We start from the raw sequence: 26725 nt of genomic DNA, 5'->3' as shown, positions 1-26725 counted from the left end.
TAGTAGGGAAAGGGGCAAAACTGGGGGGGGAGGGACTTTATAGCAACATTGATATTTAGAGAGAAAAATAAGTAAGTTTGCCACTACACTAATAATCAATACATAGACAGGGGCCAGTATCGGAGTGGATTTTCTATAAAATTCCCTTCAGTGGGAAAAGGCGGGGGCGGGGAGAAATCGGATTGATGGTGCAGCAGCAGCAGAGTTTGATCACTGGTGAGAAAAAGGCCAAGCCTGGAGGGGTTAGATCACCATGTTAAGTCATGACACCGCAGACCAGCACTTCGGGGGAGGGTTCACATCAATATCACCTCCCGGCACTAGAACACACAGTGAATGAAGGATGCTCAGGGGGCTGGGTTCGAATCCAGAGTAGCCGGAAAGGGTTAATTCTGCCTCCTGGCGTCTGTGCACACGAGGTTGTGCCTGGTTTTGTTCTAGCCCCAGAGACAAGGTGGGTGAGGCGGTAGCTTTGATTGGACCGATTCCTGGCTCTTTTCCCTCCTGCTCCTGTTTTTCAGTCCAGCCCACCCGGGCGGAGGGAGAGAAGGCTGTTGTTGCTCTGTCTTTCTTCAGGATATCAGGGGTTGAGCTTCCTGGGTCAGTTGCTGCTGCTGCCTCCATTTGTGATCTTGCCTAGGAAGCCGGGGCTGAGCCGCTGCTGGTCCCAGCCGGGTCTGTGCCGGGCAAAGACCTGCATTAACCCCTCTGTGCCCAGCCCGGGGGGACTGTCTGCGCCGCCTGGAACCAGCCCCGGGCTCTGCCGACCCCAGCTCCCGAGCCGGAGGCTGCAGGTGAGGGGAGCCCCGGGGGAACGTGCCGGGGCCGGGCAGGAAAGTGACTCTGCCCCCACGGCCCCTCTTCGCCCCATCTCTGCTCCCGGGGGTCTGCGGATCCCGGCGCTGCTGCCCCCCTGGACACAGCCCCTATTTAGTGTCAGAAGCTGCTTCCAATCCGAATTTGCGCCCTTGCTGTTACTGAGCAGGCGGAGCAATGGGAAGATGCGCCCTTCCATCTAAAGCTGCTGCTCTCCCCAACTGCTCCGTGCAATTAACGGGGGGGGGCAAAGGGAGCCAGAGGGAGGGACGTGAGGAATTGGTGGAGGGAAGTGAAGGCGAGGGGCAGAGCGGGGCCAGGGTGCCGGAGCTGGAGTTCAGGCAGGGGGAGACACGCCGCCGGCTGGGCTGGGGCAGGAGGGATCGTCCTTAGCACGTTGTAATTGACCGTGATTAACACTGTGCAGCGGGATGTCATTGTGAAGACATGCATCCCAGGAACTAATCACGGAAGCTACCAATGGACGCTGGTGGCTAAGAAGCCATGGCTCAGTCTGTCACGTTTCCGATTGTTTGTTTTACCAGTGGGGTTGAAAATGTTGGTTCTTTTTTAATGTTCCTCTAGCCCAAATTTCTTCTTTGCCATCATGTGATTTCAAGGCTGCCTGATTTCCTAGGTTGCTGTAAAACTCTTTCCTTTTCCTTTGATCCACAAGCAGGACTGCCTTTCTGAAATGTTGTTTTGTGCCTCTATCTCCAGCACCTTGGAGATTGTCTACACTGGAAAATTTTACTGATTATACCAGTACAATTATACCAATTTAACCCCCAAGTGCACATTATTCTTCCAAAATAAGAGTGCTTCCCCCCCCCCCCCTTTAGATTAAACCCCTTCCTAAATTATATAAATTTAAACCAACCAAGGGCATTTTTTTATACTGGAGTAAGTGTCCCCCTGGGGCGTTATACCACTGTAACACTATACGTTTAAACTCACACGTTAGTTGATACTGGTATATCTTTCCTGTATAGACAAGCCCTTTTAACTTTTAGTCCAGTATCTTTTGCAATACATATATGATAGTTATAGCCATAATTAAACATCGGCATATAAACATTCAATATTACTCATAATCAAATACTTATTTTTCATATCTTTGGAAAATTCTAGCTAAGGTGTTTATAGCATCAAAGTATCTGAGCACCTCTCAATTTTTAAAGCATATATGCTCACACCACCTCTCTCTGGCAGAGAAGAGCTATTATCCCCATTGTACAGAGGGGGAACTGAGGTACAGAGGGACTGAGGGTGCGTCTACACAGGAATAAAAGATCCATCAGATCCTCCCTTAGCTAACATTGCCTAGTATTACGGAGTAACATTTTAACTACTTCGTACATCTCTGACCGTATAAATACCAAAGACTGAGTGTCTCCAATAAATAATTGTTTTATTCACAGTGGCTTCATATCACACAGTTAAAAATGAGTTAAATCACGTGGCCATGGGCAGCGGGGAAAGGTCTTCAGGTTCATGCATCCTCGCAGGGTGCTGCTCCTAGGATAAGGGAAGTCACAGAAGTGCAAGGGAGTGTGTGTGCGTTGGGGGAGGAGGAAGGATGGGCATCAGAGTTACGGAGTGAGGGATGTAGGGCATTGTCTGCTTTGTCATCCATAACCCCCTCTCCTCTATCCATGCCCCTCATGTCTGCCCTCCTTAAAAAAAAAAAAAAATAGACCCAGTGACCCCATGTCAATCCCTGCACTGTTCATGCATCCTCTGCCCAGCTCCTCAACCTACAGAGCCCCTGCCAAAGTCTGTCTCTTCATGGGGAGGAGGACTGGGCTGGACTGTAAGAGAGTTAGGAAGCCTCTGAGCTGGGGAGATGATGCAAGGGCAATGAAGGGACTAACATGCAACCAAGATCTTCCGTGGCCTGGGTAATCATTGCCAAGGAAGCAGAGGCAGTGGAAGGGGAAAGCTGGGCTGTGGAAACTGGCATTGCTGAAATCCTTTTTAAAAAGCCAAGTGAACAAACGACCCACAAGCTCTGTTAACACAGAGTTAAGGTTGCCCAGCGCTGACTCCTGCCCTTCCAGCATGTGGAGAGCTGCTAAAATCAGCCTCTGAAAACCAGGGAGCACAAAATGGAGGAATATATCACCCTGCACAAGGCAACCTTGGCTCTGTCTTCGAGCAACGCCCGACACACAGTGGCAAACGTGCTCTCCCAGATACCACAGAACGCGTTAGGAACAGAGCCCATCAACACGGTAGAACAGATGAATGCTTTCTGTTTGGTAAGGCAAAACTTAGGTTTGGGTGGTCAGGTGTAGCAAATAGGAACTACCTATGCCTGGACTTCACTCAAACACTGACTACAGCAGGTTTGCAAAATGTGTCACCATTCAGAGCAACTGCACCTATATCTCCCTGCTGTGGTCCAGTAAAGACATCCACGCTGAGACCTGATCTATACTTACCAGGAGATTCGGCGGCAGTCCACGGGAGTTACGCAAGCTGCGTAGAGTAGCTTGTGTAACTTCCATCGACTTCGTAACTTCTGTTTAGCGCGCTGTCTCCACTGCGCTGCGCCAACAGGAAATTCGTCATGCTATGCCTTTTTTGGAAGTGGTTTTACTAGATCGACTTCCGGCTCGATTGAGCGGGTCTTCACGTCCACTCAAGCGATCTGGATTGATCGATCTGACAGTGGCAAATTGGCCATCGTCAGTGTAGATATGCCCTCAGCCTTCCAGCTCCCCAGGTGTTGCCTCTCTTGGGTGGAGACTCAAGTCCGTCTCCCTCCTCACTAGGGTATTTCCAAGCTGCACTGTTCCCTGCCTTCATTGTGTTATTCCCAGCACAGACAGGTTGCCTAAGGACACCTGCTTGCTTTCTCTTCTGAGATGGTTTGGTGAAATTGCTACAGTTATAAGGGACCACACACCACTTCCCATGCAAGTTTGCTTTATTCGTAAGTTAAAAAGCATTATAGGAAAAAACCTATCAAAACAATAAAGTAACCTACAGGCATGCTAATAAGCCTATCAGAGTTATCCCCAACCCTAAAATGGCTTCTGGCAGGGGGCAGTCCTTCAAACCCTGAATCCAAAGAGGTTTCTTTATTACAAGTTCATCACAGCTTCAGCTCAGAACAAGCACCCAGTCTTATGGGACCTCAGTAGGCCCAGTCCTTCCACTCTTTCTCCAAGGATTGGGGTCTTTGGTGGACCAGGGGTCCTGTCCAGTTTCTGGATCAGGAAGAAAGCCATGAGCAAGTTTGAAACCAGGCTATTTATCCAAAAACTCTTTCTTTGCCTGTTGGTCCCTGGAGACCACTACCCATCATGCCTCTTTGTAGTCCACATCGGTCTGTCTGCATTTGTTGTCTCTTGTCTCGTATTTAGAAAGGAAGCTCCTCAAGCCAGGGGAAATCTTTTATGTGCTGTGTTTGTACAATGCCTAGGGCAAAGTGAGCGTGGTCCAGTTCTAGAGTTCCTAGGTGGTATGATCATATGAATTCTAATAATGAATTTAATAAAAAAAAACCCTGACATCACAAGAACTGCAAGACGGGAAAAGGTGAGGAATTCTGAGAGGGAAACTCCTCTCTCCCAGAATTCACTAGCCCGATGCATACAAAGAAGAATGTGGGTTTGTTTTTGTAACAGGAAACAGGGAAGCAAAATATGATTCACTCTCAGCAGGTTCTGACACTACACCTGGCCTGCGCCGTAATAAACTGGCCAAGTCTTTTCTCAGTATGATAGAGTCTAGGAGAGTTCTTCTTTGAACGAAACTTTGATAAGAGTTCTCCCCAAATGGGGTCAAGCCATCAGTAGATGGGGTCACAGCAATCCCGAATATGGGGAGGACGCCATTTCTGCACAGCCTGACTTTGCATGTATGGTGTGTGCGAGGTCACATTCTGCGAAGAGCAAAATGGCATCCTCCATGCTGTCTGGGGTCCTGGCAGGAAATACTTCATTAAAATGGGGTCGTGATGACAAAAAGTTTGGGAATCCCTGGCATATGGTTTGGGGGATAGATTAAGGGCCCGGAGAGGTGGGACAGGCATACGTTATATGGTTCCTACCCATTCCCCATCTCCTAAGGCCTGTCTCTTACTCTATTTATACAGCATGTGATCCAGCAGGGCACTGACCCCGATTGGGGTTCTAGGTTCCTCTTTAATGTTAATTGTAGCTCTGGTTGCATCTTTATTTTCCCTCACTACATTGTCGGCTCAGGAGTCATTCTGGGAATACTGTGGGCCAGGAATACACGTGGGGTGGGCTCAGAGGGGTGATATTTGAAGAATTGACTCATGGTGTTTGAACAGTAAGTCTCTTATCCTTGAAGAAAAGAATGAGGAAGAGATCATAGCTCTTCAGGTCCAGGACACAGTTAGGAATAGAACATAGGTCTCCTTAGGGCCTGTCGTATTCCCATCCATTAGGTCCCACTGTCTCTCAGCTGGCTACATGCAGTGGGCCCTGTCATAGCAACAACCTAACATGGCATCAGTTCGTGATGGGAGAGAGAATGAAAGCTTCATTCCCCACCCCCACCCCATAGAAAAGCCGTGTGTCTGATTTTAACTCTTAGCTTTTAAACACAACTTTCCTCTTCTGTAATAAAAGATCAGTAAAAATTTCACCCGGATACATACGAGCGTATAAACGGATCCAGTGTCAGTGAGTCCACACTCCATTTAACCTGGGCCTGTTTCTACTCCAGATCTCTCTGATGGAGCCAGGCCGGGAGCCGGGCCCCTTGGATGCAGAAGAAAGGGAGAGGCTGAAAGGTGCCTGCACAGGTGAGGAGTCTGTTAAGTCAACTCAGAAACCACAGGTCAGTGAAGGAAACAGCTGGGTTTTGCTCCCATGAGCTCCCCATCTCTGCCCCTTTTCACCCATGTCAGCATTGTCCCAGAAGGTCACATCCTCATGGTAGGTGTCCATCATGACTACCTTCCCACCCTGACTGACTCACGAATACACTTCTCTCCCGTTCATCCTCCTTCCTTTCCTGAGTGTTGAGGTGACACTTGGAAGCAGAACTGGTCCCTCTGCTATGGGGGATTTGGCCCCTAATTTCCAATCATATCATTGTTATTTCTGCTATTCTTCCTTTCAGAGGATTCTTTACTTCCTAGCATAAGAAATGACTTGGGTCTCAATTCTCCCTCTTTATTCCAACAGATGATAGGATGGTGAAGATAAAGGAGGAGAATTGTCTGGAGGAAGCGGAATCACCTGGGAGTTTACCAGGAAGGTTGGCAGGGAATGGTTCCCTGAATCCTGAGCAGGTGGTGGCTTGCCAGTCTCAATGCAGGTCAGAAGGTCAGGAAAAAATCCCTGTAGAGACACCACAGGGAAAAGCCACTTCCACCGGTAGGGCTCTCAGGAAAACTAAAAGTAACAAAGCCCATCAGAGAATCAGCACAGGAGAGAAACCCTATAGCTGCCCTGAGTGTGGACAAAGCTTCAGTGTGAGTTCAGACCTTATTGCACATCAGATAATCCACACTGAAGGGAGACCCTATAAATGCACTGAGTGTGGGGAAACCTTCAATCGGAAATCAATCCTTGTTACTCACCAGAGAATCCACACTGGAGAGAAGCCTTATAAATGCCCTGAGTGTGGGAAAAGCTTCCGTCAGAACTCAACACTTAGGACACATGAGAAAATCCACGTGGCAGAGAAACCCTACGAGTGCCTCAAATGCGGGAAAAGCTTCCGAGTACGCTCCTACCTTCTCGCACATGAGAGGACCCACACTGTAGATAAACCGTTTAAATGCTCTGACTGTGGGAAAAGCTTCTGTGCAAGCTCTGACCTCATTAAACATCAGAGAACCCACACAGGAGAGAGACCCTATAAATGCCCCAACTGTGGGAAAAGCTTCAGTGACTGCTCAGCCTTTATAAAACATAAGAAAATTCACTTGGCAGAGAAGCCCTATAACTGTACTGACTGTGGGAAAAGCTTCCATATGAGTTCAGCCCTTACTGTACATCAGACAATCCACTCGGGAGAGAGACCCTATAACTGCCCTGACTGTGGGAAAAGCTTCAACTTGCGCTCATGCCTTATTAGACATCAGAGAATCCACACAGGGGCTAAACCTTATAAATGCCCTGAATGTGGGAAAAGCTTCCGTCTGAGCTCAACCCTTTGTACTCATCGGAAGATCCATGCAGCAGAGAAACCCTATGAGTGTATCAAATGTGGGAAAAAATTCAGAGTGAGCTCCTACCTTCTTACTCATGAAAGGATACACACAATAGATAAACCTTATAAATGCCCCGACTGTGGGAAAAGTTTCAATGCAAGGTCATACCTTATCAAACATCAAAGAATCCACACAGGAGAGAGACCCTTTAATTGCCTTGAGTGTGGGAAAAGCTTCAATCGCAGATCAACTCTTATTACCCATCAGAGAATCCACACTGGAGAGAAGCCTTTTCAATGTCCTGACTGTGGGAAAAACTTCAGTGTGAACTCAGACCTCACTGTACATCAGAGACTCCACACGGGAGAAAGACCCTATAAATGCCTTGACTGTGGGAAAACCTTCCGTCTGAGATCACACCTTACTAGACATCAGAGAAGCCATACTGGTGAGAGACCCTATAAATGCCTTGTCTGTGGGGAACATTTCAGTGACTGCTCAGGACTTATCAAACATAAGAGAAACCACACGGGAGAAGAGCCTTACAAATGCCCTGAGTGTGAGAAAAACTTTAGTGTGAATTCAGCCCTTATTGTACATCAAAGAACCCACACGGGAGAGAGACCCTTTAAATGCCTTGTCTGTGGAAAAAGCTTCAGTGACAGCTCAGGCCTTATTAAACATGGGAGAATTCACACAGAAGAGAAACCTTATAAATGCCCCGAATGTGGGAAAAGCTTCAGTGACAGTTCAAGCCTTATTAAACATAAAACAATCCATTCAGGAGAGAAAATCTATAAATGCCCTGAATGTGGGAAAAGCTTTAGCCACAGCTCAGCCCTTATGAAACACCAAAGAATCCACACAGGAGAGAGACCCTTTAAATGCCTCGAGTGTGAGAAAAGGTTCACTGACAGCTCATCCCTTCGGAGACATCGGAGAATCCATTCAGAAGACAAACCCTATAAATGTCTTGACTGTGGGCATCGATTCAGTGTGAACTCAGCCCTTATTAGACACCAGAGAATCCACACCGAAGCGAGACCTTTTAAATGTAGCGAATGCGGGAAAAGCTTTCATTCGAACTCACTTCTTAAAACACACCAGAGGATCCATACGGGAGAGAAACCCTATAAATGCCCCAAGTGCGGGAAAAGCTTCCGTCAGAGCTCGCACCTGATAAGGCATCAGAAAATACACATGGAATAGATGTTCACAATATTCTGTTGTTGCTTTTGTTATGGTGTTTTCCATGGTTCTGTTACACTCTGGGGCTTATGCAGTCTATGCAATTGTTGGCTGGGTTTTACAGGGTACCCGTTATGGATTTACATGATCTGTGCAATGCCATGGCGTTTAGACAGGGTCCTGGAAGTACTGAGAGATTGGTGATATGGGAGGCAAAATGGTGGGTGCTGGGGAATGGAATATTTGGAAGTTTGGTTGTTGCTGGATGAGCACAACCAATGGGAGAGGGAGCCTGGGTGCTGGTGGGTGGGTTACTTGGAAACTGAGATGGGAGAACTGTCCTGGAGTTTAAAAGTTTCATTCTCTGTTGGAGAAGGAAAAAGCAATATACCTCTGACTTCAGCACTGTTAAAGCAAATTAAGTTCCCAAATACACAGGCGGTGGAAGAGTCAGTTGTGTTGAATTGTTGATACTAGAGAATACTACTTCACCTGTCAGGTTTTGCATTAGAGGGTTGGATGTGATAAATTTGGATATATATTTCTTTTTGGTGTCTCTTAGCAATGGAAGTGAAAGCCTTATGGAGAGTTGGTGCATGTTATCCATGATGTTGTAGTTGATATGAAAGTGGCAAGGAATACAGGAAACTTTTCCCTTCTGATTCCCATGTTTTAAGGTTCTGGGTGGCTGGCATTTGTCCTGATGCCACCTTCACTGTCACTAAATACTATTTTTCTTTGTGTTACTTATATACAGTGACTTTCAAACAAATGTTTTTTCCCCCAATATTCTGAGCTCATTCTTTTTCTCCTCCATCCTCAAACCCTGGTATTTTGAGTAGAAGTGGCTCATTGTGGGTAGTATTAAAGTAGAGCCTGGTTTTACAAATCATCTTTCAAAATGAAATATGCTCTCCAGCATCTTTGCTCTGTTTTCTTTTTGTTGTCCATCATTCATGTTGCAACCAAGTTCTAACTTTCAGCCCCTCCCTCTTCTGCCTTTAAAAATAAAACCTCTCCTCGCCTTCTAAACAATGTTAAAATGAATTCTCTGTGGGAGGGAGAATATTTCCAGAACAGTTTAAAGAAAATGTTTTTGAGAAGACGACTCTCCCAAGGGCCTCCTGGAAATGTTGGCCATTGGGTAGGTGCAGCGTATGGCAACAGAATTTTTTTTTCCGCTGACATGGGGTATGTCTACACTGCAATGTGAGCCCAGGATTAGTGGGACTCAAGTCAGCAGACTCTGGGTTTGAGAAACCAGAGCTTGACCATCTGCACTGATTGCCAACTCTAGGTTAATAATTTTTTAACCCAGGGCTCCAGCATCCACACTGCAGTACTCCAAATCCAACCAACCATATGGCAGACTTCCTAGCATCTTCCTGAAGTGTGGCTCTTTGAGCCCTTTGCTCTTGCTGCTGTGTGGGAAATCTTGACCGTCCACACTGCACATTACAAGAAGTTTGAACAGCCACCAACACATCCTGCCAAGCCATCATTCTGAACTGTGCGCTCCCAGCAACTGCAGCCAGCAACATGGAGGAGACGCCATTTCAAGAACCTCTCTTGTTTGAACTTTTGCTCCTGTTTCAGGATGCAGGCAGAGTTTCCATGAGACACTGGTGGGCAGTTTGGCCTCATTTTCTGACCCCCTGAAGGCACCTGACAGAGCTAATGACGGAGCAGTGGGAGGAGGACACAGACATTGCAGACTCGAATGAGCTGATGTTGCTCATGATAGTGGGTCTAGCTGCTGATGCCCCCTACATAGACCGGCGCTTCTGGAACAGGACCACAAGCACAGACTGGTGGGATGACATCATCATACAGACCTTAGAGGCCCAGCAGTGGGTCCAGAACTTTTATAGGACGGGAGTTTATATTTCTGGAGTTTTGTGAGCAGCTTGACCCAACCCCTCAACGTACAGTCACATGCATGAGGGTGGCCATCCCGGTCCAGAAGCAGGTTGCTATAACCCTCTGGAAGCTGGCTACCCCAGACTGCTACAGACTACCAGCCAGTTTGGTGTTGGAAAGTCAACCATGGGTAAAGTGATGGCAGAGGTTTCTGAGGCAGTCAGGTGTGTGGTTTACCCCAAGGTGCTGGTCATAAAAGTCCTGAAGTAATTGCTGGATTTGAGAGAATAGGGTTTCCAAACTGGGCTGGGACCACTGAGGGGGCTCATAGCTTGCCCTTCTCAAGGAACATATTACATAAACCGCAAAGCACACTGCTCCATAGTTAAACGGGACCTGGTAGATCATAGAGGCCGATTTATGAATGTTGGCATTGGCTGCACTGGGATAGTTCATGATGACAAGGCTTTCTGCCAATCGGGTGTCTACAGTCACGGACAGGCTGGGACTTTATTCCCCACACGTGACGTTGACATAAACAGAGTTACTGTCCCTGCCGTTATTCTGGAGGACCCTGCCTACCCTCTTTTGCCTTTGCTTATGAAGCCATAACCTGATCTCAGAGGCCCTGGCAAAAGAAAGTTGAATGATACTCTCAGCAGGCATAGAATGGTGGTGGAATGTGTGTTTGGCCGATTGTTACCCAGTGGTAATGTTTACAGACCCATTTGGATTCCCATGTCATTAATGCTGTCCGCACGACTGGGGCTTGCTATGCTCTTTACAATCTTTGTGAAGCCAAAAGGGAGCTGTTTCCCCGTGAATGGACCTGTGACAGTGAGGGGCCACTAAACTGGTGTACTCAGCCAGAAAGTGCAGCTACCCCAGCTGGAGCTGCATCTATCCAGGCAACATTGTGTGAGTGTGAGATATTGATTGTTTGTGCGGGAGGGGGCATTGATGGCCAGGCAGTGTGCTTTCGGATGACGTGACCACTTATGAAATGGAACTGGGGGGAGGAAACAGTGCAGATGGATGTAGATAACTTGCAAAACACGTCTCAATACAGCTATCCCTGATTATGGGTTTACCGTTGTTATTTGAAATACACATTATGCCATGTTTTGCAGTGATGGCAATAAAATTCGTTATTAAATAAAAACTTTTTTTTTGTACCTAAGTATTGGAAAAGCACACTATTGAATGCCAGCAACCAGCTTCCAAAGTAATCACAAACAAAGGGCACAAAAAAGTGCAAACTGCTAAACTATGTACAAGACACACACACCCCCCCCCACACCCCCCACACACTATCGCTTGTTCCTGGTTCCCCATTCTCCTTTCCCTTCCTTCCATGTTTGCTGCATACTTGGTGCTGGGGGTGGGGGGAAAAGGCATCCACAAGAGAGGCGTTCAGCACTGAGGACTCCATGGGGCCCAGTTGCCCTGTCCAGCCACTCATAGGGCCCGATTACACTGGCTATCCAGCCATAGAGTTGTCCCAGTTGTTCCTGGAATGCAGGCCAGGGTACCACAGAGGGGACATGGCCATTAGAGACAGCAGCCACTCAAACAATTCCCTCTCTGTTGTGTTCTATTTTCCTCCCTTAACTGCTATTCCTGTTCCAAGAACTATGACGCAAGTGCCTGCTCCCATGTTATTACCCTGTCCTCATGCTGCGAAGCCAGCCTGAGCCTTTCCGCTTGGCTCTCGACATGTCTTCTTGCTGCAGGACCCTTTGCACTCAACCTGCTTGTTGGCCCTGTCCAGAACATCAGCCGTAAGTTCATCAAAGAAACGCTTCCTCTTGGAGCAGTACGTGAAGGCACAGGGAGCTGGGCTTCTGCCGTGTGGGTGAGCTGTGGCAGTTTTGCAGCCTGTAGAGGCTGAGGGGCCTGGAACAGGACAAGACATAGAGGATTATTGTCTCAAATAGCTCAGTGAAAAAGCACAGAAAAAATCCTTTTGGAATTTCAAAAACAGAAAACTATAACTTTTTTTTAACTGAACTGCCATATGTCATCAGAGGACTGCCTCAGGCCCCAGATGCTCCCTGGACACAGCCAGGTTCATCACACTGACAAAAGTGCTGAGGGAATAGTCAGTTTTAAAATCACAACGTTTTTGAAATTTTTTCTTTCAAAGAAATGGAGTTTGGAGGAAGGTCAATGGCCATGCCATACTACATGAGCCTTCTCTATCATTTCAGACATTGCACATTTTGGAGGACATAACCGTTCTCATGGAGCCCGACTGAAAAAAAGAGGTGTTATCCCAAACTACCAGTTGAAAATCAGGCATGTGTGCCACTGAAATATTCTAATGTGTGGTGACTGAAACACACATCTACTCATGAACTACGTGGTGGCCTGAAAAATATGCTCTTCCTGGAAATGTGACTACCTATCTAGAGTTCCTGCTATGGGAAAATTTGCAGCTATCAGGACCCAGGATTAGGTCAGGACTAAGTAATTGCGTACAGATGTCCGTACTCTCACTCTGCCTTTGCACTTAATCAAATTGGAGTTACCTACACTGCCCAATACTCAAATATTTAACCTACTGCACAGAAAGAAAACCAGGTCTGCTAAATCTTATAACTCCTTCAACCTCTTTTACAGCATCTTTACACTTATGAGCACAATGCCATCTAATACAGTACTTCCACTTACCCTTCTGCCTTCATCAAACCCACAGACCACACTTATCTCCCATCCAATTCCTTAAAATTTTCATGACAGAAAGGCCCTGTGTCCTGCTACTGACAACCTACACATCGCAACGCTGAAATGAGGCATACTGGCTCTCCCAAGCCACACAGGCATTTCTTTCTGTAACCATCATGTAACAAAACTGAATATTTTGGGACATAGACCATATCTGAGATTGCTCTCACCCCAGTTAGTAGCTACACATTCCAAACATTTCAGAGCAGGACCATTATCCCTATTCCACTATAAAAAATGTACGCACTGGGGAGGATCATTGAGGAGCCACATTGCAACAGTGGGACCTAGTGGATAAACATCTGCGCAGAGACTATTCCTAGCTCTGTCACTAGCCTGTGAGGTGACCTTGGGCAAGTCACTTTACCGCACTATGTCTCAGTTTCATGTCTGTAAAATGGGGACAATTATGTAAAGTTCTTTGAGATCTACTGCTGAAAAGCAGTATATAAAAGCTAGGTCTTTTATTATTATCTAGCCACAGTAGCATATCAAATGCAAACCTTGGTGAGTACTAGAACTGTCTAAATGACCACTAACCCTGCAACAAACATTTCTCTGTTTAAAAAACTAGGAAATTAAATGACAAAAAACTTCATTAACACAGACTTAAGGTTGCCCGGAGGATCTTGTACCCTTTTAGAATGTCAATTTCAGCAAAACTCAAACCTCTGAAAACCAGCAAATGAAGTGTTAGGGTACACACTAATGCAACCTTAACTCTGCTCTTCTTGGGTGACGATCCAGTCCACCCACAGTACACACACCTGCATTCTGCCTGTGTAGATAGCGCACATTGCTCAGGTAATAGGACATGTGATAACTGTAGCACAGAGTCAAACACATCTTTGCTAAGGGAACACTAGTTTTTAGGTGTGCTACCTACCCTTGTTCTACATTCAAACGCTTGAACCTGTCACCAGAAACATCCCCATACTTGTTAAATTTTCAGCTCCTTTAACCTTCTTTCACAGTCCATTCACCCTTACTCACAGGATTCCATCTAACACTGTACTTTCATATACCCATCATTAAACACACAGACTCTTCTAACATCCTACCTCATTGCTGATAGTTCCCATGGTGAGAAGACCGCCTGTGCCTGCTGCTGACAACAACCTACACAACTCAAAACTGAAATGGTGCACACTGGTGCATCCCTCAAGGTACGCACACACCTTGTTCCTTTGATCACACATATAGGGAGGCTCAAATCCAGATCTCTGAGCACCACAATCACACCTCCACCAAGTGACTCCCACTGATGTCTCCAGCATTCAATATAGCTACACCTAACACAGTAAATGCGGCTGGAATGCATGCAGATAATTCCCAGTAGACATTGCCAGCTCCAGGGAGGGCACAGTTAAGGTTGACCAGGCATGTACCTTAACTCTGTATGTCACGGTTTTCAAAGGTTGGCATTTTGCTGAACTCCTCAACATTACGAAAGGGCTTGAAATACCACTGGGCAACTTTGACACACAGAATCATAGAAATGTTGTCTTGTGAGGTCCTCTAGTCCCGCCTTCTGTGCTTGGGCATGACCAAGTAAACCTAGACCATACCTGGCAGGTGTTTGTCTAACCGGTTCTTAAGAACCTCCCATACCAGGGATTCCACAGCCTCTCTTGGAAGCCTATTCCAGAACTTAACCATCCTTTAGTTAGAAAGTTTTCCCTAATATTTTACCTAAATCTCCCTTGCTGTAGATTGTCAATTACTTCTCCTATCTTCAGTGGGCATGAAGAACAATTGATCACCCCACTCTTAGTAACAGTCCTTAACATATTTGAGAACTGTTATTGCAACCCCCTCATTCTTCATTTCTCAAGACTAAACATACCTAGTTTTTTTAACCTTTCTTCATAGGGCCAGTTTTCTAAACCTTTTATAATTTTCATTGCTCTGCTCTGGACTCGCTCCACTTTGTCTATATCTTTCTGAAAGTGTGGTGCCCAGAACTGGACACACTACTCCAGCTAAGTCCTCACCATGGCCAAGTAAAGCAGGACAATTACCTCCTGTGTCTTACATACGACACTCCTGTTCATACACCCCAGAAAGAGATTTTCTTTTTAGCAACTGCATCATGTTGTTGATTCATGTTGAATTTGTGATCCACTATAACCCTCACATCCATTTCAGCAGTGCTACTGCCTAGGCAGTTATTTCCCATTTTTTAGTTATGCATTTGCTTTTTTTTCTTCCTAAGTGTAAGTACATCACCCTTGAATTTCATCTGGTTTTCAGAACAATTCTCAACTTTGTCACAGTTGTTTTGAATTCTAATCCCATCCTCTAAAATGTTAGCAATCCCTCCCAGCTAGGTGTCATGAGCAAATTTTATAAGCATTGTCTCCATTATCCAAGTCACTGATAAAAATATTGAATGGTATCGGATCTGGATAGACCCCTTTGGGACCCCACTAGGTACATACATCCCCCCTGTTTGACAATGAACCATTGATAACTACTCTTATTTATGGTCTTTCAACCAGCTGTGCCCCCACCTTCCAGTCGTTTCATCTCCAGCACATTTCCCTAGTTTTCTTCTGATACTGTCGTGTGGGACTGTGTCTAAAGCCTTATTAAAATGAAGACATCACATCTATAGCTTGCCCCCAGCCGCTGGGCCAGATAACTCTGCAGTACCAGGAGTCAGTTTGTCAGTGAGTTTGTCTCATTAATTCCTGCCACCAGAGGGCTCCTCTAATTGCTAAGTGAGAAGCGGCTGGTCAGGCTTGGGGAGGAGGAATAACTGCTTGGCTGGTCCTTCCTGTCTCCGCCCACCTGGCTGCTCTGGTCTGTTGCTACTAACTGCTGCTGCTTCCTCCATTGTGAGCTGGGAGGCGGGAGCCTGGATCTGCAGCTGCTGCTCCCCCAGGGGCTCTGTGCTGCGGAAGGGAGAGACCGGCACTGAACCGCTCTGTGCCCAGCCCGCGGGGGACTTTCTCCAGCGCCTGGAACCAGCCCCTGGGGCAGCCCCGACCCCAGCTCCCGAGCCGGAGGCTGCAGGTGAGGGGAGCCCCGGGGAACGTGCCGGGGCCGGGCAGGAAAGTGACTCTGCCCCCACGGCCCCTCCTCGCCCCATCTCTGCTCCCGGGGCTCTGCGGGTCCCGGAGCTGCTGCCACCCCCGGACACAGCCGGGCTCTGCTGCCCTTAGCGCCTGCAGGGGCCGAGCCAGCCCCGGGAAGGGGCCAGGGGGCGAGTCTCCCGGCCGGAGGGGAGGAGGAGGCAGGGGGAGGCTGGCAGGGGCAGAGGGGCGATGAGCGGGGAGGGAGGTTCCCGGCTCCCGGCCCTGCCCAGCTGGAGCAGGCCTTGCCAGAGGGCGCCCCCCTCCCCTGAGTCCCAGCCCTCCTGTCCCCGGCCCCGCGAGACCCCCTGGCTTCCCTCTCCCCACACACCAAGCCGGCTGTGTCCTGCTTCAAACCGCGCCGAGGGACCATCTCTACACACTCGTGCCGCACACCTGTCACTTCCTCGCCCTCGTGTCCCGCCCTGACACCAAGAGGCAGGACCTGTTGCCACCTGCGGAGGGCGAGGATCTCTGGTGGCCAGTCTGTTCTCCACCCTGACCCCACGGCCCGCTGGGGACATCAGTTGGCGGCTCCTTCACGGAGCCGTGAGCCCGGGCCCGTACCTGGCGTGGTTCATCCCTTGCCCCGACACCTGCCCCTCCTGCGGCGTGAGGGAGACAGACCCTGGTGCACGTTTATCTGGGGTGCACCAGGCTGCAGCTCCCGTTCCGGCTCCTCCAGAACCTCCTGCTGTGGTTCTGGCTGCACTTCTCACCGCACCTGTTCGTCTACGCACACCCCATCTGTGGCCCCACAAAGTCATGGGACCGCCTCGTCAACCTCCTCTTAGCCCTGGTCAAACTGGCCATCTTCAAGACCAGGGAGAGGAGGTTGGCAGGGGGGGTGCTCTGTGACTGTGGGGCCTATCTGCGTTCCGTAGTCTGTTCCCACATCTGGGTGGAGTTCCTTTGGGCAGCATCCTCTGGCTCCCTTGACACCTTCCGGGGGCAGTGGGCGCTGTCCGGGGTTCTCTGTTTGGTGTCCCATTCTGGTTCCCTTCATTTAAACCTCTGACCCTCCACGCCCCTTCCTGGTTTTTTTCATTAGTTGTTCCCCGTAAGAGCTCAATGATTCCTCCCCTGAGGCTGGGGGAGAGGCCTTTAGCAGTGCACCCGCCCACTTCCCAGGTTACAAATAGTTGGGGAGGTTTTCCCAGTCATTGCAGCCCCTGGGGCAGATTGACTGTCCCAGGACAAGGTGAGGAGCGGAGAGAGGAAAAGCCAGTTCCTGTCCCTGCCTGGTTCCTGCGCTGCTGGGGAACGTGCTGCCCTGGGACAATGTCAGGGGGAGAGGGGGAAGGGGATCCCCCAGAGCCGCTCCTGGGATTCTGCTCTTCTCCAGGGTTTGATTCAGTCTCTGTGACTATCCCAGCCATGTTTTGGTGGGTTTGGCCCTGGTGAAAGAGGCCAGTGATGTGACAAAGTCATGCTGCAGGACAGAATATGCTGCTTGGCTGTTACTGTCCTGAGCCAGATTGTAGGAACTGAGGGTCCTCAGTCACATCAGCTGGAGCCTCTCCCCTCCCTTGGGGGGGACGCTCTGCTGTCTGCTGTTCATGGGTTAAAGGGAGGGGAAGGGAGGGGAGGGGAGGGGCAGTGTCTGTGCAGGGGCCAGTCTGACTGCACAGGGGGGTCAAGCAGCTGGTGGCAGGGATAAACAGAGGGGTCCAGGGGCAAAATCAGGGGTGGGGGTGGGAACCGGGGTTTGGAATAGGGTTGAGGCGCTGCCTGACAGCAGCAGAGAGGAGTAACCCCAGGATAGAGAGGGGCAGATGGAATAAAAACGGCCCCATAGGGGTTGAGGGAGCAGTGGTTGCGGAAATAGGGTGTGAGGAGCAAAGGGGCTTCTCTTCCCTCCTCCGCAAGCCCTACAGTTCAGCGTTCATTCCCCAGGGCCATTCATAAAGTCATGGTGCAGCCCAATGCCTGGACAAGGCAGCACTTCCCTGTCTGATGTGACAGGAACATAACATAAGAGCAGCCACACTGGGTCAGACCAATGGTCCATCTAGCCCAGTGTCCTGTCTTCCGACAGTGGCCGGTGCGAGGTGCTGCAGAGGGAATGAACAGACCAGGACAATGATTGAGTGACCCATCCCTCATCACCGACTCCCAGCATCTGGCAGTCAGAGGCTTAGGGACACTCAGAGCATGGGGTTGGATCCCTGACCATCTTGGCTAATAGCCATTAATGGGCCTATCCTCCATGGATTTATCTAATTCTTTGTTAAACCCAGTTTTTCTTTGGACTTCATAACATCCCCTGGCAATGAGTTCCACAAGTTGCCTGTGCATTGTGTGAATAAATACTTCCTTTTGTTTGTTTTAAACTTGCTGCCTATTAATTTCATTGGGTGACCCCGGTTCTCGTGTTAGGTGAAGGGGTAAATAACACTCCCCTATTCATTTTCTCCATGCCATTTATGAATTTATAGAGCTCTATCATATCTCCCTCCATCCCTGGGACCTGAACAGTCCCAGTCTTTTGTCATATGGAAGCTGTTTCATACCCCTGATCATTTTTGTTGCCCTTCTGTGTACCTTTTCCATTTCTGATATATCTTTTTGAGATGAGGTGGTCAGAATTGCATGCAATATTCAAGGTGTGGGCATACCAATGATTGATATAGTGATGTTATAATATTTTCTCTTTTATTATCTAACCCTTTCCTAATAGTTGTTAACATTCTGTTAAGGTTTTTTTGACTGCTCTTTGAGGCACCTTGAGAGGATGGTTTCAGAGAACTATCCACGACTCCAAGATCTCTCTCTTGAGTGGTAAGAGCTAATTTAGACCCTATCATTTTATATGTATAGTTGGGATTATGTTTTCCAATGTATATTATTTTGCATTTATCAACATGGAATTTAATCTGCCATTTTGTTGCCCGGTCACCCAGTTTTGTGAGGTCCCTTTGTAACTCTGTCTGTTTTGGACTTAACTATCTTGAGTAATTTTGTATCATCTGCAAATTTTGCTACCTCAGTGTCTACCCCTCTTTCCAGATCATCTATGAATATGTTGAACAAGTACTGGTCCCAGTACAGATCCCTGGAGGACACTGCTGTTTACCTCTCTTCATTCTGAAAACTGATAATTTATTCCTATCCTTTGTTTTCTGTCTTTTAACCAGTTACTGATCCACGAGTACACGTTCCCTCTTATCCCATGACCACTTACTTTGCTTAAGAGCCTTTGGTGAGGGACCTTGTCAAAGGCTTTCTGAAAATCTAAGTACACTATATCCACTGGATCACCTTTGTCCACATGCTTGGTGACACCCTCAAAGAATTCTAATAGATTGGTGAGGCATGATTTCCCTTTACAAAAGCCGTATTAACTCTTCCACAACAAATTGTGTTCCTCAAGGTGTCTGACCATTCCGTTCCTTACTATAGTTTTGACCAATTTGCCTGGCACTGTTCAGGCTCACTTGTCTGTAGTTGTCAGGATCACCTCTGGAGCCTTTTTAAAAAATTGTATGTATTGAGCTGCTAACGAAGACTTGATTCAGTGAAATAGTTTACAAAGCCCCCTCCACAAATTATAATAATCATACATGTTTTACTGTTTAAAATAATTTCTTATCAATTTATATGACTCCACTGAGCCTCACAGTGGTTCACAAATTTGGCCTCCGTATGTTCTGATTGTAATCCACTCTGAATGTCGTTTCATGCCTTTTTAATTATTCACTGTTTAAAATGTAATTGTATTACTCTTAGCAATTCATCATTTACCTTCATTAACATTGTGCAGATGGATGTCATTGTGCATACATTTAATAGTAAATAATCACTGAAAATATTAAGCTGCTAGTTTCAGCAATCACATCTCACATTGTTTCTAGTATAGCACTTTCTGTTTATATTGCGATATTAGTTTTTAATTCTAAATCTTTGTTCTTTTATTTCGTTGCTTTTATACATAAGCTTATTCTTTGGGATCATGTGAGTTCAAGGCTGACTGATTTCCTGGGTTGGTGTCGACACTTCTTCTCTTTCCCTTAACCCACCAATGCGATTGCCTTTGTCCACTGTTATTTTGCCTTTCTACCCACCCAAGTGTTTTTTTACATGTCACACTTGTGTGTAGAACTTGGTTCCCAAATATTCACCACAAGCCAGATTTTTAAAGGTTGGAAGCACCCGGATGCTTTTGAAAATCCCACTAGTTGCCTAAATACCCTTTAAAAACCTAGCCCTAAGGCCGCTATGCTATCTTGTATGAAATATTTCTCAAATGCAAATTTCTATAGTAATTTTTACTGAGTCTAGATAGGTTGACAACCACAAAAATTCAAAAATCAGGAGTTATGTACCCAAAAGACATTTAAATAAAAAGAAATGCATACATTTTGGGTTATTTTTATTTGCCTTTTTGTTTTTGAGCTTTTAGGGCACATTAGCTTCATACATTTGAGGTTACCTCTTCCACAGAGTCCATATACCTAATACAGTTTGAGTTGTACATTCCTATGACAGTCCATACTGTTTCGGACTTCCAGTAACATGTGAGATGGGACAGACCCGCAGGTAAAGGGAACGGGTACCACCTAGTTGTACCAGATACTTTGGAAAAGGAGGTTTTGAGATTTGTCATGATTTTAAAACTACTGGATGCTTTGGGATTGCAACCACCTTAGCCAAGCAAAGGGAGAGTTTCTGCTGGGTGAAATGCCGGCAGGATGTAGATAAAAATTCTGTTTCCACTCCAGATCTCTCCTATGGAGCCAGGGGAGGAGCCGGGCCCTTTGGATGCAGAGGAAGGAGAGAACCTGAGCTGCACGTGCGCAGGTGAGGAGTCCATTAAACCAACCCAGAAACCATGGGTGAGTGAAGGAAGCAGCTGGGATTCATACCAAGGCCCTGTGAGTCCCCCCAAGTTCTGCTCTATCTCACCTGGTCAGGTTTGCCCCAACAGCGGTCACATCCTCATAGCTTCCCCGACTCATGAAGACACCACTCTTTTCTTCCTCATCCCACTTCCTTTCCTGAATATTCAGATTTTATGTGGAAGCTGAACTGGTCCTTCTGCTTTGGGGGATTTGGTCCCTAATTTCATATCATACTGTTACTATTTATTTCTGCCATTGCCCCTTCCCAAGGATTCTTTACTTCCCAGCAAAAGAAATGACTTGGAATTTTCCCTCTTTATTCCAACAGAAGAGGGGATGGTGAATGTAAAGGAGGAGAAGTGTCTGCAGGAAGCGGAATCACAGGGGGTGGTAGCAGGAAGCTCTGAAGGGAATGTCTTCCGCAGTCCCGTGCAGATGGCCAGCTGTGAGAGCCGACACAGCTTAGGTGAGGAAAAGATCCCTATGGAGGAGGCCCAGGGCAAAGCCACTTCTCCTGGCAGAACTCTCAGGAACACTAAAGATATTCAAGTCCATCAGGTAATCACCACTGGAGAGAAACCCTATGACTGCCCTGAGTGCGGCCAAAGCTTCAGTGTGAGCTCAGACCTTAGAAGACATCGGAGGATCCATACGGGAGAGAGACCCTATAAATGCCCGGAGTGCGGGAAAAGCTTCAGCCAGCGCTCACACCTTATTACACATCAGCGGATCCACACTGGAGAAAAGCCCTACCAGTGCTCTGACTGTGGGAAAAGCTTCAGTGCAAGCTCAGCCCTGATTGTACATCAGACGATCCACACCGGGGAGAGACCCTATAGATGCCCTGACTGTGGGAAAACCTTCCGTCTGAGCTCAACACTTAGCACGCATCGGAAAATCCATACACCAGAGAATCCCTATGAGTGCCTTAAGTGTGGGAAAAGCTTCCGAGTGCACTCCTACCTTCTAATCCATCAGGCAACCCACGCTGTAGATAAACCCTATGAATGCCCCGACTGCGGGAAAAGCTTCAGTGCAACGACATATCTTATTAAACATCAAAGAATCCACACGGGAGAGAGACCCTTTAAGTGCCTTGAGTGTAGGAAAAGCTTCAGTCGCAGATCAACTCTGATTAACCATCACAGGATCCACACGGGAGAAAGACCCTACAGATGCCCTGACTGTGGGAAAAGCTTCAGTGTGAACGCAGACCTCAGCAGACATCAGAGGAGGATCCATAAGGGAGAGAGACCCTATAAATGCCTTGTCTGTGGGAAAAACTTCAGCAACAGCTCGCACCTTATTCGACATCAGCGAAACCACACGCAATAGACAGCCACAGTGTTTTGTTTGGGGGGTTTATTTTGGTTTTCCTCGTGGTTCTGCTCCTTTCACTCATCTGGGGATTGTGGGATCTGTGGTTGGTTGGCGATGAAGGCTGGGGTACTGACAGACTGGGGATTCAAGTGGCTTAATGGTGGGGGCTTGATGGTGGGGAATGGACGATTGGGAAGTTGCAGCTGTCCCTCTCCTCAGATGGCCATCCAAGCTCCTGCCACTGGTTCCCTCTCATCCCCTGGTGATCACACCTAACGTAAGGAGGGCCAGTGAGTGCATCAGAAGAGGAGTGATGGTAGAGCAGTGGTCCCCAAACTTTTTCTCTCAAGCTCCCCTCTCCCCCCCCCCCAATAATAGACTGTGTCCATGCCCCCCGGGCTGGAGCAGAGTCGTGGCTGGGCTGGGGTCCATGGCAGAGATTGGGAGTGGAGTTGCGCCCGGGAGTGGGGGGCCAGGAGCTGAGAACAGGGGCCAGGGGCCGAAAGCAGGGGCCAGCAGCCGAGCCACAATCAGGATCAAAGCTGCAGCTGGGGGCCAGGAGCTGGAGGTGGGGCTGAAGCAGAGATGAGGGCAGAGCGGGGCTGAGTGGTGGGCTGGCCCAAGCCCCCCCCGTGCCCTTCTCCCCTGGCTGTTCCTCCGTGCCCCCGGCAGGGGGTCCCACCCCACATTATGTGGACCACTGTAGTAGATCCTGGATCAGTGGACATGACACAATGCAAAGTGGCAGATTTTGTCAGGGGCCAATCAGGTCTGGTTTGATCCTAGTTCCTCTGGCCTGTTCCAGGGGACAGAGGCTACGGTCGTCAGAGGGATGGTGTGGAAGACTTTGCCTTAGCTCTCCGGAAACCAGGAAATAGAGAGTTCAGCTTAACCACCCTCTGAATTGTGGAAAGACAGGAGGCAACAGTGGGTCACCTTAACTCTGCATTAATGAGATTTCTGGCAGCAAACTCAAAAGGGTAATCCCCTCCCCTCCATCCAGCCCTGCCGCTGGACTGATGTTTACACCTTAGAGTTACCCCTTTAATACTGTGTGAAAAGGCCCCATTGAAAAGTAACCAGGGTGGATCTGCTGGAGGTACTCTGAGACCACTACTATTGAACAGAGGAGCTTTGGTGTGGACAAATTACCTCTCCAACATAGGTTCCCTAGGAAGCCAGATGTGTGGGACGCCACTGACACATGTTTTCTGTACTTGCTGTGCTTTCCTCAACCCCAAAACCATTCTCCCCTCATCTTGTCAAAGTTCTTTGGATTGAATCACATCTGATATTTGTAATGTGTTTTCTTTCCTAAACGTGTCTCCTCCGAACGTTTGCTTGTATGAACTGGGGAACATACGTGTTTGGAGACTCCAAAAAACATGTTCTATGTAAGAATGGAAAGCGTGTACATGGAGACACTTTAGTTAACCTAATACCAGATAGAATAAAAAGATAAGTCGAGGGACAAATCAGGCCAATCGGATAATGGTGTTAGTTGGTCATATGTCACTGAGAGTTATGTAGCGTGGAAATTCAAAGAGGCCACCCTGGAACCTATGTGCAAAGAACCTCCAAACATGTGAGCAGACAGCTTGAACCTGAAACAGACAGAACCATTGAAAAGATTCAGAAAAGAGCTATTCTGGAGGATAGGCATTGCTGTATTATTTTAATTTTTTTTTTTAAAGGACTAAAATGGTTTTCAGGCAAGAACACATCTAAACACCTAACCTTCTAGGAAATGACTTCCTTTAGGACTTCTAAAGGGAATTTTGTAGTGCTGAAATTGATTCTGATGGAGGGAGGTTTTGATTTTTTTTTTTATTTGATTTATTTATTTTTTGGAATTCAGTGGAAGCGTTTCAACTAGCCGTAGGCAAAACGTTTTAGATGGAAAACTTCCACAGCAGCAGCACCACTTCCCCAAGCAGGTGTTTCTTTCTGTCGCTGGGCCCGGAGGCCGCCCGCCCCCTGCTCATGCTGTCTGGAAAGCGTGTGGTGCAGGGATACCTGGCAGAGCCTGCCTGAGTGTTCCTGGAGCTTTGACTCAGAGCTCCATGTTCTGGGCCCTAAGGGATTCACCTCAGGGTGGTGCTACTGGATGGGAGGGGGGCCTCGAGGTGGCCAAAGAGTTAGTGAGGAGGTTTGTTTCAGCCTCCCCCCAGAGGAGGGCTCTGGTCCTTGCAGTGCAGCAGGGGGCAATATTGGGTGCTCCCCTACCCTGAGCCAGCTCCCTGAAGGTTCACACTCTGCCTGCCCTGTGGTGCGGGACAACTGACCTGCCAAAACACCAGCGCTCCCTTCTATGCCTGGTGGCCACGTCTTCCCTTTCTTCCCTCTCCAGGATATGTTTGGAGGTGCCTGGAGCATGCGCCATGGCACTAAACCTCTCACCAGCAGGAGTGGTGATTAGCACCTAAGACCATCGTGCTCTGCTCCCTGGACATTTGCACAATTAAGAGGATCAAACCTCAGACCTTCACCACTGGCTTCCGTTGTGTGAGCTAACAGATTAACTCCCCTAGATAGCAGCTTTAGTAGACTCTTATCCAGACCAGCCTCTTGATAGGGACAAAAGCCCAGGTTCAGATCAGTGCCTAACTCCAATAGGAGGGTTGAGAATCTGGGCCTAACAACATACCTTCCAAGCACTCTGTGTAAGCTCAAAAGCTTGGCTCGCTCACCAGCAGAAGTTGGTCCCGTAAAAGATATTCCTTTGCCCAGCTTGTCTCTCTGATATCCTGGGACCAATACCTGGGTACAACACCTCACTTTCCTTGTGTAAATTACAGGAATATGGGTTTCTTCCTGTTTTCTGTGGGGTCGGATACCCGGGTGGTGTAAATCAGCAAGAGTCTATTGTGAGATCTGGACCTTGTGCTCCAGCAATCTTTGGAGCCCTAGAGTAGGGATCTATTTGGGTACTGGGATGTGGGCGGGCACAGCTAAAAGCCCCTCCCTCAGCCTAAGGGGATGAACTACTGGGCCCAAGACTCAACTAATGTCGGGGGACAACAAATGAGAAAACAAGAACAGCTGTGAAGGTCAGAGGGCCTAGAGTGGGGATACAGGCAGGCAGGAGACTGCTCCCAGCACTCTCGCAACTTCCTATCACTGCCCCTCTTAGCCGCAAAGACTTGCTGTACTTTGCTGCCTGCTAACAATGGGAAAAGACTGAGCTGTAGGGGCGGTGCCAGTCTCTTCCCAGTGGGGCGTGGGGGGCAGCTGAGGTGGACTAGATGGAAAATTAGGGGGGGGCTGCGCTATACATCTTGTGGGCTCACATACAGGCAGAGCCACTGCCAGCAGCAGTGCAGAAGTAAAGGTGACAATACTAGACCATGTCCCCCTTATCCCTGTGTAACATTTGACCTTTACGCTGAGAGGCGTGGCTACGGGGGGAGCTAAGGCAAATGTTGGGGTGGCTACAGTCCCTGCAAACCCTTCCCTCCAGCACTGCCCCTGCAGGCTGTGCCTCTCTTTGCACTGCTCACCCAACACCCTGCTTTATTATTATATATTTCCCTTAAGGGAGCAGCTCCAACCTCGCATGCAGGCTATTGTAGAGAGGTGCTTATACCACCCTCGATCGCTGTAGCACTGCAGCAACCAGTAATGCCAGCGCTGAAGATCTTGGAGAATAAATGGAAGGATTATTATACCCATTTTACAGATGAGGAATTAAGGCACAAGCTGGGCAAAGTGATTTATTTAGGGAATCAGTGGGAGAGTTGGGAATTGAACCTGGCTTTCCCGAGGTACAGGGCTACAAGACCAACCCACCGATTTATCCCTAGCATCACACATATTAACTGTTGTAAATAAAGCCCTTTGGGGGTGAAGGCAGGAGAAGCCTTCTCCTCTTGACGTGTGTCCCCCGCCCACTACCCCATACTTTAGGGAGGATTGCAGGTATCTGCTCCTTGCACTGTGACCTGAACTTCAGGGGGGTGCTCTGGGGGGTCAATGAGATGTGAGCAGGGGTATTACCATATCATACACTAAGCCTCTGTGGCCAATATTTCCAAAAGTAACCGGTGGTTTTGGATGCCCACTTTACCTCGCCCTTAAGGAACCTGATTTCAGAAAGTGGCAGGTGCCTGCGCTCTGAGACTCTGGGCTGTGTATAGCAGCTCCAAAATTACTAGTCCCTTTTGGAAACCTTGTCCTTGATTCTCTTCTCATTTAGATCCTGTCACATGCTGTAATCCCATTAACTTCAGTGGGGTCACTCCTGATTTACACTGGGGTGAGTGAGAGGGGAATCAGGCCCAGTAACTCCAAACCAGTGCAAAAGTCAGTGTAGAGATGCTTATTTCAGTGTAAACCAGGCTTATTTTAGTGTCAATTGCTTGGGAACAGGTTTAAGATCAATCAATATAAGATGCACTTAAACTGAAATGAGAATATCTACACAGAGATTTGCAACAATGCAGCTAAACTGGTTTAATTAACCAAGTTTCCCCACCACAATGTTAGCCTTGCGAGCCCAAGTTAATTGACCCAGGCTCTGAGATTCAATATGGCGGGTTTTTTACTATGGTGTGGATGGAACCCATAAGACACCTGAAAGGCCACAATCACTTTTGAAAATCAGACAGAGTCTTCTGAGTCACTTACATGCATTTGAAAAATGTATCGTTTATCTTTACAACAGGGGGAGTAGCGCCAGACCCAGTTATTAACAAATCGTGAGTCAGGTTGCCTGAAAATCAAGAGATTGGCTTAAAAACTACGAATGTGTAAAA

The 26725-nt window shown here is 47.9% G+C and overlaps 1 protein-coding gene and 1 long non-coding RNA gene across 4 annotated transcripts; both read left to right on the top strand.

Moving 5' to 3' along the window:
- Positions 1-189: 189 nt before the first annotated feature.
- LOC137142530 (zinc finger protein 850-like) lies at positions 190-23398 on the top strand. 3 transcript variants are annotated; one of them, XM_067531938.1, is made up of 4 exons: positions 190-794; positions 5521-5599; positions 5985-8163; positions 21224-23398. In XM_067531938.1, the coding sequence occupies exons 2-4, from the start codon at positions 5530-5532 to the stop codon at positions 21984-21986; spliced, it is 3012 nt and encodes a 1003-aa protein (XP_067388039.1). In that variant the 5' UTR covers positions 190-794; positions 5521-5529; the 3' UTR covers positions 21987-23398. The 3 variants fall into 3 exon arrangements, with proteins under 3 accessions (XP_067388039.1, XP_067388036.1, XP_067388038.1); XM_067531935.1 differs by lacking the exon at positions 21224-23398 and having other exon boundaries at positions 190-454; positions 5985-8898; XM_067531937.1 differs by lacking the exons at positions 190-794; positions 21224-23398 and having other exon boundaries at positions 5510-5634; positions 5985-8898.
- On the top strand, positions 15593-20616 carry LOC137142558 (uncharacterized). The gene is made up of 3 exons (XR_010916961.1): positions 15593-15751; positions 18510-18591; positions 20532-20616. It is a non-coding gene; the product is annotated as an uncharacterized lncRNA (long non-coding RNA).
- Positions 23399-26725: the final 3327 nt, after the last annotated feature.

This window comes from Emydura macquarii, unplaced genomic scaffold, assembly GCF_026122565.2.
Source record: "Emydura macquarii macquarii isolate MOO-44397 ecotype Brisbane River unplaced genomic scaffold, CSIRO-AGI_Emac_v2 contig_3231, whole genome shotgun sequence".
Classification (NCBI taxonomy): domain Eukaryota; kingdom Metazoa; phylum Chordata; order Testudines; family Chelidae; genus Emydura; species Emydura macquarii.
This window is presented reverse-complemented; position numbering and strand designations above follow the sequence as displayed.